This window comes from Quercus robur, chromosome 4, assembly GCF_932294415.1.
Source record: "Quercus robur chromosome 4, dhQueRobu3.1, whole genome shotgun sequence".
NCBI classification, from domain to species: domain Eukaryota; kingdom Viridiplantae; phylum Streptophyta; class Magnoliopsida; order Fagales; family Fagaceae; genus Quercus; species Quercus robur.
This window is the reverse complement of record NC_065537.1, coordinates 35,555,270-35,566,542: the sequence shown is the minus strand read 5'-3', so window position 1 is coordinate 35,566,542 and position 11,273 is coordinate 35,555,270. Positions and strand designations below refer to the sequence as shown.

The window sequence follows — 11,273 nt, the reverse complement described above, 5'->3', positions numbered from 1 at the left end:
CTTGGCCTATCTCATCCCGTTTTGGCTAAAAGTAATGTCGGAAAGAGGTTTTTTAGTTTTTTGAATTTTTTTGCTATTTTTTTTTGAATTTTCTTGCCCGGGTCGAGTATGAACGGAATTCGGGACTAATTTTTTTTTTTTCTCTTTCTCGGCCTCTCTCAACCCGTTTTGGATAGAAATAATGCCGGAATTAACTTTTTTAATTTTTTGAACTTTTTTGCTATTTTTTTTTGGAATTTTCTAGCTCGGGTTGGGTAGGAACAGAATTCGGGACTAAATTTTTTTTTTCTCTTTCTCGGTCTATCTCATCCCGTTTTGGCTAAAAATGATGTTGGAAAGAGGTTTTTTAATTTTTTGAAGTTTTTTGCTATTTTTTTCGGAATTTTCTTGCCCAGGTTGAGTATGAGCGGAATTTGGGACTAAATTTTTTTTTCTCTTTTTCTCGGTCTATCTCATCCCGTTTTGGCTAAAAATAATGCTAGAAAGAGGTTTTTTAATTTTTTGAATTTTTTTCTATTTTTTTCGGAATTTTCTTGTCTGGGTCGAGTATGTACGAAATTCGGGACTAAAATTTTTTTTTCTCTTTCTTGGCCTATCTCATCTTGTTTTGGCTAATAATAATTTCGGAATGAGGTTTTTTAATTTTTTGAAATTTTTTTGCCATTTTTTTTCGGAATTTTCTTGCCTGGGTCGAGTATGAACGGAATTCAGGACTAAAATGTTTTTCTCTCTTTCTCAGCCTATCTCATCCCTTTTTGGCTAAAAATAATGCCGGAAAGAGATTTTTTAATTTTTTGAATTTTTTTGCTATTTTTTTCGGAATTTTCTTCCTCGGGTCGAGTATGAACGGAATTCGGGACTAAAATTTTTTTCTTTCTTTCTCGGCCTATCTCATCCCGTTTTGGCTAAAAATAATATTGGAAAGAGGTTTTTTAATTTTTTGATTTTTTTTCTATTTTTTTCGGAATTTTCTTCCCCGAGTCGAGTATGAACGGAATTCGGGACTAAAATTTTTTTCTCTCTTTCTCATCCTATCTCATCCCGGTTTGTATAGAAATAGCGTCGAAATGACATTTTTCAATTTTTTGAATTTTTTATCTATTTTTTTTGGAAATGGAAGCCCGGCTCGGGTAGGAACGGAATTCGGGACTAAAATTTTTTTTTTTTCTCTTTCTCAACCTCTCTCAACCCGTTTTGGATAGAAATAATGCCGGAATTTAGTTTTTTAATTTTTTGAATTTTTTTTGCTATTTTTTTTTGGAATTTTCTAGCTCGGGTTGGGTAGGAACAAAGTTCGGGACTAAAAATTTTTTCTCTCTTTCTCGGCCTATCTCATCCCGTTTTGGCTAAAAATAATGCCGGAAAGAGGTTTCTTAATTTTTTTGATTTTTTTTTCTATTTTTTTTGGAATTTTCTTACCCGGGTCGAGTATGAACGAAATTCGGGACTAAAATTGTTTTCTCTCTTTCTCACCCTATCTCATCCCAGTTTGTATAGAAATAGCGTCAGAATGATGTTTTTCATTTTTTTGAATTTTTTAGCTATTTTTTTTGGAAATGGAAGCCCGGCTCGGGTAGGAACGGAAATCGGGACTAAATTTTTTTTCAAGATAATAGGCCTAGTGGTGGATTACACGCACTCACAACTAGCCTGTCACGTGTAAGATCTCTAAAGTTTTGTTTCGGGCCTTTAATCTTTGCCCCTTTGTTCTTCTTCTTCTTCTTCTCCCATAACTTTTCTGCACTTATTTTTTGGTTCTAAGGAAAAGTAAATTTAAAGCTGTTCTTGATTCATTTTGATTGAAAGTGCGTCCATTGTGAAAACCGTTTCTATAGTCTAACCTTGGGCTAAGAGAACATATTGCAATGAGTTCTACTCAGGGTTGCACAAGACAATGCTATTGTGTGATTCCATAGCTTTATGAGATCTTTCTAACTCTCTTTTTAATTTTCCATCATTGCTAATTTTTTAGAGTTTTTGTATTGTTGAATCAAGTTGTTGTTGTTGTTGTTGTTGTTGTTTTTTTTTTTTTATTTTTTTTTTTTTTTTTTTTACAGCTAAGTTTTAATACGATGTACCAAAATCAAGTAGTTGTAACTTATAATGGGGAAATTATTGTGTACTTCCGGAGTACCATAAATGTGTACTCCCTCCTCTCACATGAATGGTAGGTCCCACTAATTAAATTTATGATGGGACCTACCATTTATATGAAAAGAGAGAGTATGCATTTATGGTACTCCGAGAATACCTAATAATTTTCCCTTATAATGATCTATATTAATAGCTTTCGGCATAAATTAAGAAATGATCTTTTAGAGTAACTGAATCGTTACAACACATTGACGCAAGAGAAGGTATTTCAGTATTTGATATCAGCGAAACATGTCACGTAGACTCCCATATAAGAATATAATATATTCCCATGACATTTAAAAAAAAAATTGATAGACTCACACATATGGCCCTCACTCCTTGCATACAACACAACAACTCTATCTCTACAAAAAAAACAAAAACAAAAACAAAAAAAAAAACAACAACAACAACAACTCTATCTTTATGAGATACTCTTTTGGCACAAGACTACAGTTCAACCACGACAATAATGTGGGATGCACTTTTGGCGCCGTAGCTAAAAATATGACATATGTAGACCCACAAAATTCTATATAGTGTGTTTGGATAATTTATTTTTGCTAGCTTATATAGTTGACAGGTTAAAAAAATATGTATAAAAAAATATAATTATATGCTTCTTCTTTTTTTTGTTGAGAAAATATAATTATATGTTCTAAAAATTTATTTGTACCATGTTCGCTGAAAATAAATCGATATATTAAACTAAAATATTGAAACCCAAACTAATCCCTTGCCAATATATTCGAAATCCCAAACTAATAGTCGAATGCAAATGAATTTTGTTGGAATGACACTTCTTGTGCTTATATGGGTGTGGCATTTAAGTTAGCAGTCTTGTAATTTAGTTTTTTGGGGGTAAGTTAGCAGTCTGGTAATTTAGAGGAATAGTCTTTTGTGTTCAAATCTGCTTTAATGTATGTATATGTATACATTAAAATAGGTTAGACATATATCAAGCCCTCCTTATTAGCTACACTCCTTAACGAGTGAGTCCAAAATGAAACTCTCCCCATAAATAAATAAATAAAATCTCATTTAACTTTCTTTCTTTTCTTTTTTTGATGGTGAATCTCATCTCATTTAACTTTCGTTCCTGAATGAAGAGAAGTTACAAGCCTAAGCAAAGTCTCATGTTCGTATTATTATAATATCTCTGAATGTGAATGGGGCAAAGCTAGTGAGTAAAAATTGAGAGTCTGAGACAGACAGACCCATGTAGTGGAGATGATCTGATCTCCACCATTCAGTATCAAATACAAAATACTACTACCTACTAGATCAAAACCATTGATTTATATCTACCTCACACTTTTTTTTTTCTGGAACCCACTCAAAATCATCGGAGACAGACGGATACGGATACGAACAAAACTTCCTCTGCATCATCATCAATCCACACAACAATCCTGAACCGTCCGATGCTCTCCTCATATTCAACCCTTTGTTTCCCGCCAAATCCCCCCGAATCCCATTCCAATCCTCCAACACCTTCGAAGTCGAAGTCGAAGTCGAAGACGAAGACGACGACGACGTCATTGATTCCCCACCGACCGATACATCATTCTCGCCGGCGCCGGCGCCGGCGCTAGACCGAATCCTATGGCGCCACCTCCGTTCACTCTCTCCCACTTGCTCGGGGAATCCAATCGCCGATCTTTCTCCCATCGCCGGAAATTCTGAACCGTCGATGACCGAAGCGCCGATGTTTAATACTCCGTGGAATCTTCCCGAGGGGCGGCGGATCTGGACGGCGGAGAAAGCAGGAGTCCTCGCCTGAGAGAAAATGAAGTTGCTGGTGAGGAATCGGACGGTGCCGATTAGATGGTCGCGGAGGCAACCTACGGCGAAGATCTGAATGGAGACGGCGGAGGTCTCGCTGGAGAGGAAGTCCGGTGGGACTTTGAAGAAGAATTTATCGTTCCAGGTAGGGTTTTCAGCGCCGAGACGGTCGGTTCGGGTTCGGACCTTGTGGGCCGGGTCGACCCATACGAGGGCGTAGGTTTGCATGCGGCGCAAGTTAGAGGTTGGGGGTTTGAGATTCTGCGCAGAGATCAAGTTGATCTCCAAGGCTTTGTCTTGCTCTGAAGAAACTCTTTCTTCTTTCCTCATTGATGGTGCTGATCTGATCACGAAAGAATGAGAGATGGAGGGTTCTTGATCGGAATCAAGAAAGACTGCCTGAGTGTGACATGGCGTGAAGGTGAAGAGAGAAACGTACGTGTTTTGGAAATGGAAATATAAAAAGGTTATTAGAGAGAGAGAAAGACACAGAGTATCTCTGTGACTTTGGCAGGGTGCGTGTGAAGAACCCACACGATGGAAATATGGGAATATTCAGAAGCAAATGTTTTGAGTTTTGTTTGTTTTGCAAAAGTTATTTTTGTAAATTTATTTTATTATTCATTTTATTTTTTGTTTCTATTTATTGGTCTATTACACTTTTTAGTATTATTTATGGTCTTATTGTACTATTTAAACTAACTTATGGTCCTATTGTACTATTTAAGCTAACTTTTACCTTTATCTATAGTATTTTCAGCAAAAAGTTTTCAATTTCAGCAAAATAAGCAGATCCCAGACAGACCTTTAGTGTGCGTTTGGTAAAAACTATTTTTGCTAACTTATTTTACTATTTAGTTTATTTTTGTTATTATTTATAGGCTCCACTACAGTTTTTGGTATTATTCATGAATCTCATTATACTATTTCAACTAACTTTACCTTTATCTACAGTACTTTTAACAAAAAGTTTTCAATTTCAACAAAATAAGCAGATCCCAAATAGACCCTTATTATTTAACAACTTTGCTAGATTTGAAATTTTCATAATGAAAGTTTAAATAGTATGTAAAACACCTATGAGCGTTTAGACCCCCAAATAAAAATTACCAACACAAGGTTATAAACAAACAATTTATGTGCAGAATATGAATATAAGCTAAACCCAAATTGGCAACACACTCTAAACCATAATTAATCACAATCACAACAGTAATTAAAAGGTAAAGGGAAAGGGAATAAAGATGCAAACACAAAAATAATATAACGATATGTTATTAAAGAGGAAACCGAAGTACTCAGCGAAAAACCTCTCCGCCGCCCTCCAAGCAGTCAATAATCCACTAAAGAATGAAGTTAGGATACATGAATAGCAGAAGACTCTCCAAGCCTAATTTACTTAGTGCACCTAAGTCTTCCAAGCTTCTTACTCCAACAGGGTTACGTCGAACCTTGTCTTCTCTAACTTACCGGATCCCGCTCAACAAGGTCGTCTTATTTATTTTCAGGTCTAATTTTTTTTTTTTTTTTTTTTTTTTTGTGAGTGGAAAAATAGACCATACTCTTTGTGTATAGTATATCCTATCCGAATACAATTTTTAAATTGTATTGATTATTGACTACTAAAATAAGTAAGTTTGTTTGACAAAATTAAGATTTCTTAACAAAATTAAGAATTATTGTGTATGGCAAATTAAAATGAGTATAATTATTATTACTGATCAATAGCCCATTGCATCAACTAAAATGAATTGGTCTCTTCTGAACTGCTTCCCAAGCATCAAAAAACATTCTCACTTATATGCGTATAGTGAGATAAGAATTTGGCTAAATGTACCTCTTAAGGATGTATCAATGGAGAGGATGAGAGTAGAGGAATTTGGAAAATCAAAGAGTGAAAATTGTGGATGAGTCAATTTTGTTTTTCTCTAAGGTTTCTCTCTTAAAATCCTCTCTGGAAGCTCTCTACATTTCGTGGGTATAAAGGTATTTATAGTAGGGTGTATAAGGAATGCGAAGAGTCAGTTACAACCAAACAGGGCATTCTGGCAACTCGACCTCGTGACTGGAACGAGTCACGAGTTTGAGTCGCGAGCTAACTGTCTGGTTAGACTGGAAGTTTTGTCTTGTATTGCTACAGCTGGCGTGACCCTTCAGCTTTCCATGTATGCTTCACATGTGTGCCATTCTGGCGACTTGCCAGTCGGGAGGCTCTTCTTGAGTGCACACTTTTTAAGCTTTCTTCACACTCTCTCACACACTATCTTTACATAATTCCCACCTAAATACAGGGTATCTAATTGCTAAATTACAAGTAAATTTGGCACGGAATAAAGCCAACACATGATTGAATAAATTCAACCTTACACATAAGATGATTATTAATAAAAATTCACATAAAATTTGTTTTTGAAGAATGATTATAAGTTGTTTTTTGAAATAAGTCTACTCTTTCACCATCACCTATCACCTATCACCTTTCATCATACCTTTTAACTTCAAACCCCCTTTTGTCTCTCACTTCAAGTGTCTTTTCTCTTTAATGTCAATCACTACTTTGTCTACTCTCTTCGTCTCCTTTCCCTTTTGCATGTCTGATAAGTGTCCTGTTTTTTCTTCTCTACCTTCCTTTGTCTTTTCCACTACCATGTCTCTTCGTTTACAAGTTGCTAGTTGACATTCTCTTCTTGCTCTCCTTGTCTCACTCTAACCTTCCTATACCTTCTTTTCCTTTTATCATTCTGTCAACTATCTAAACCTTACTTCCTTTTCTCTGTTTGTCCTTTGCATGCAACACCTTTTCACATGATCCTTGTGGTTCTTATGGATGACCCTTTCAATTTTCAAGAATTTGGCTGGACGGAAAGTAGTGGATCAAATACCAGCGCCATGGTTTTAAAAACCGGTATGGTTAAAGAACCGGAAAAAGGGGTGGTTTTTGGTTTTGTGGTTTGACCGGGGTCGAATCGGTGATGTCATAAACATTTAATTAATAATTTCAAAATTATAAAAATATATAATAAGTTTATGACTAATAATATATCTTGTCATAATATATAATAAATTTTTTATAAAAAAAAAAAATTAAGTGAGTTTTCACCTTTTATATTAAATAAAAATGTAATTAAACATATTAACATTACAATATCATCCTTAAAACAAATAAAAATAATTAGTGGCATAGACAGCCATCACTATAAAAAAAATTAAAAAAAAAAAGTTGTACTCAATTTTAAAAGCTTGTATAGAAGTCTTTATTTTCTTTTATGACATAGATTGTAATTGTTGATTATTAAAAAAAAAAAAAAAAAACAAAACAAAAAAAAAGAGTAGTTGTTGATCTCATAAATTATATTATAAAATTATTAATATAAGAAAATAGTAATTGGTTTTTTATGAAATCATTTTAAAGAAAAGTGTAGTAAATTTTAAGTTATTTCATTTTATTAACAAAAATAATCCTCCTAAAAAAGAAAAGCAAACAAACATTAAAAAAAAAAAAAAAAAAATTCATGCTCGTGACTTACTTGTGCAGTTGTGCTATTTTACCAAACGTGCAAAAGGACCAAAACTATCCACCACACAAACTAATATCATTTCCTTAAATAATAAAAAATAAAAAAAGGTAAAAAAAATAAAAAGAGTCCACAACCCTAATGCCCCATATAAATACTAAGTGCAACCCAGCCACCCACTTACTCTTAGACCACATCTAAATTTCTCTTCCTCTCACAGTTTGCAAATCTAATAAATTTCTCAGATTTCATAGCTGCCCACTTGCTCTCTCATTGATTTAAATTCTAGATTTCAAATCTAAATTTCTCTCTCTCTCTCTCTCTCTCTCTCTCTCTCTCTCTCAGTAGTGATGACACTGGCACTGTGGCACACTATGAAATCTATGGTGTGCCTCGAAAAGGGAGTTGAAAGTTCAAAACTATGATAAAGATTTGCAAGTCAAAATCTGTAGATCTGCTGTGAGTGTTTCGACTAAATATTCTTTTTCTTTCTATTTATAATTATTTCAAGAGATTAAAAAACAAAAACTAAGATCAAAAGTGTCTCTGATTGCTTTAACAACTATGACTTTAGGATCATTTTGGCATTTTAACAAAATTGTTCAAAAACCGGTTAAGTTGTTCTGGTTTCCGATTTTCACGGTTAACTGGCTGATTTCTGGTTAATTTCGATTTTTTATATTTTTCGGTTTTCAGTCATAATCGGACCAAATTAGCGTTCGATTCTCAGTTAAACTAGTTGAACCAACCGGTTCGGTCCGGTTTTTAAAACCATAACCACTGTTGATTTGTTTTCAAATGAAGTGGAGTCTGACCTGCACTCTAGTGATGATGAAGAAATTCCTTTTACATGACATGGCCCAATAATAGAACCTGATCACATAGAAGTCACAATCCAACGGGATTTTTGGGGTCTCTGTGCCATTGGATTCATTCTAGACTACAAGAAGTTTTCTGTGAACCATCTCCAACAAATTATCAATGCTACATTGCGGGTTAGAGGTAATGTGACGATCATCGGAAGGGATTCATACTTTTACATCTTACATTTTGAGCATGTTGATGATCTTAACAATATCTGCTCGAAAGGACCACGGGCTATAGATGGGGCTCTACTTGCTCTGGAGAAATGAAGGCCAAACTTGTTGATTAAAAGGCTTCAACTAAACTTTGTTTCAATTTTGGGTCCAATTGCATGGGCTTCCTTTGGAGTACCAATACCCGAACTTAGCTGAAAGGATGGGACATATTATGGGTATATTTGAGCGAGTAGATTGGGAGGATAGCATACCTCGTAATATTAGGTTTATGAGAATTAGAGTTTGGATCAACTCATGGATGCCTGTTATTTCAGGTTTTGTGTTTTGTCTAGATGATGGTTCAAAAATTTGGATACAGTGTAAGTATGAGAAGGTTCACAAGCTATGCAATAGATGTGGTTTGATTGGGCATACATGAAGTCAGTGCTCACAGAGCATGGAGGATATTGAAATGATGCATTCAGAACCTTCACTAGGTAAATTTCAGTTTTGACACCCTTGAACCTCAATTTGGCAATTTCCTACAAGCTTTTTATAATAGAAGAAGGAGGTGGGCTACACAAATTAGGTATGGCCACAAGCAGAAACAACTTCATGCTTAAAACCACAACCTACCTATGCCTTATCCTTCTTCCTTTAATAGCTCTTCCTAAACACATGCAAATCACTCTTGCAGATACCTTGACCCTGATACTCCGATTTTGCATAACCCTGTTCCCAATACAACAGCACAGAGCCACCACTCCCCACATTTAGCCAACACAACCACTCAGACACAAAATAACCAAGATCTAGAACAAACCACCTTAAACATTGCCATAAACTATATAAACCTAGGTAACCCTCCAGTTCCTAACACTCCTTTCAACTCACCAGCCTTATCACCCCCTCACCTTCCCCTTGAGGAACCTAACAATGTACAAAACCCTCTCCCTAACCAACCTTTTGGTGCCTCCTTTGCCTTACGCCCCCCTTGGTTCCCAACAAAATCATCCATTTTAAGATGGTCATGGATTGGAGAGAAAGGACCTTTTATCACAACTGGTTTACTATAGGATAGCCAATATTTTGTTTCTGACACTGAAAGTGAGTCCAGTACGGCTATTCTGTCTAATCTTGATAGCCTAAATAGAGATAGACCTGAGGTTTTGCCAACTTCAGTTTGGAATAAGGGACACATCCCTGAATCTCCCGACTCTATAGTTGAAGCCCTTATTTGTAGAGTTAAAGAGATAGATTGTGTTTTGAATTGGGGAAACAAGCAGGGGCCTTCAACTCTTTCGAGCCCAAACCCATTATCAAGACCAAACCTATAGTCTGCCCCCTATGGCCCATCAGGAGACACCAACTAGTACTAATAATAACTCAGATTCTCTTGCTAGTCCTGGTCCATGCCCTTTGATGGATGCTGGTATACGCACTCTAAGCTTACAGGGCCCAATTGTAGTAGATCTAGGCCTAACCTCACCTAGCTCTACACACTCTGAACCTTTCCCACAAGCTTGGCTTTGACTTGAAGAATGTGAGGACACACAATCTGGTTTGTAGACTCTTAATTCAGATTCAAGAAAGAGATTTCGTAAGGAGATATGGAGGTTAGGAAGAAACATCAGACAGAAACTATTGTGTGGGTTCTTCTCTAACTCAATCACTCAGGGAAGCAAAAGGAATACATATCCTCAGGTGATATTGTGGAACCAAGCACTATTGTTATTGATTGGATTATTGAAAATTCAATCACACCTACCATAGAAAATCAAGAAGGGTTCTGGGAAGCTGACCCCTATCAGCTTCCCTAATAGCCATGAGAGTTATAAATTGGAACTGTAGAGGTTTGGGCAAATCCTCTGCAGTTCTATAATGCTAGAAAATTGCCCTCGAGTTTAGGCCTAATGTTCTCTTTCTTATGGAAACTCGACTAGCAAAGGATAAAGCTGAAGGTATTTGGAGTAGGTGTAGTTTTTTTGATGGATGGGAGTACCCGAGAGATGGACTGAATGGAGGTCTTTTGCTTGCCTGGATGCCAAATTAGAAACTTCAAGTCACTTATGCTTCAAAGCACCTGGTGCACACAAACATGCTGGACAACAAAGGTACTCCTCTTTCCATTTTCTTTGTTTATGGTCACCCTATATTAGCCAAAAGGGAGGAAGTTTGGTGCAAGCTTAAGGAATTGAAATTATTATCCCACCCCAACTGGCTTTGTATTAGGGATTTTAACCAAGTCCTCAATACTGAATACAAATTTTCTTTCACTTAAAGGTCAATTCTAGGGGCAGAGTCTTTAAAAAACCTTATTTCTGATTTAGCCCTATGTGAACTAGCAGCATTTGGTCAAAGGTTCACTTGGATGAATAGGAGAGATGAGGGTCACCTAATTATGTCCTTAGGAATCTACCAACAATTAGATCTGATTATGGCCCAATTGTCCTAGACTTTGATTTCCAACACTCTTGCCGTAGGAGACCCTTTAGATTTAAGCATATGTGGACATCTCATCCTTTGTGCAAGGATGCAGTGAAACAAGCTTGGGAATATAGGTCTACTAGATCTAGGGCTTACCAATTGAGGAGTAAACTATCAAATGTGAGGAAAACCTTCTTAATCTGAAATAAAGAATTTTTTGGAAGAGTGGAACAAGATATCAATCATAAGAAAGAACAACTTAAAAGGTTACAAAATTCCATTTACAACTTGGATGTTAAGAAGGAGAATGAGCTTAAGGAAGACCTAGAAACACTCATGAATAGGGAGGAAGTGACATGGTCCCAAAAATCTAGATGTAATTGGATTATTC

General features: G+C 35.9%; 1 protein-coding gene across 1 annotated transcript; it reads right to left on the bottom strand.

Annotated features, from left to right (window-relative positions):
• Positions 1 to 3,420: 3,420 nt before the first annotated feature.
• On the bottom strand, positions 3,421 to 4,251 carry LOC126721805 (uncharacterized). The gene has a single exon (XM_050424871.1). The coding sequence runs from the start codon at positions 4,249 to 4,251 to the stop codon at positions 3,421 to 3,423; it is 831 nt and encodes a 276-aa protein (XP_050280828.1).
• Between the last annotated feature and the right edge of the window lie 7,022 nt (positions 4,252 to 11,273).

Bases quoted from the DNA above. Each gene is read 5' to 3' on its own strand.
- LOC126721805 (XM_050424871.1), bottom strand. From the start codon at position 4,251: ATGAGGAAAGAAGAAAGAGTTTCTTCAGAGCAAGACAAAGCCTTGGAG.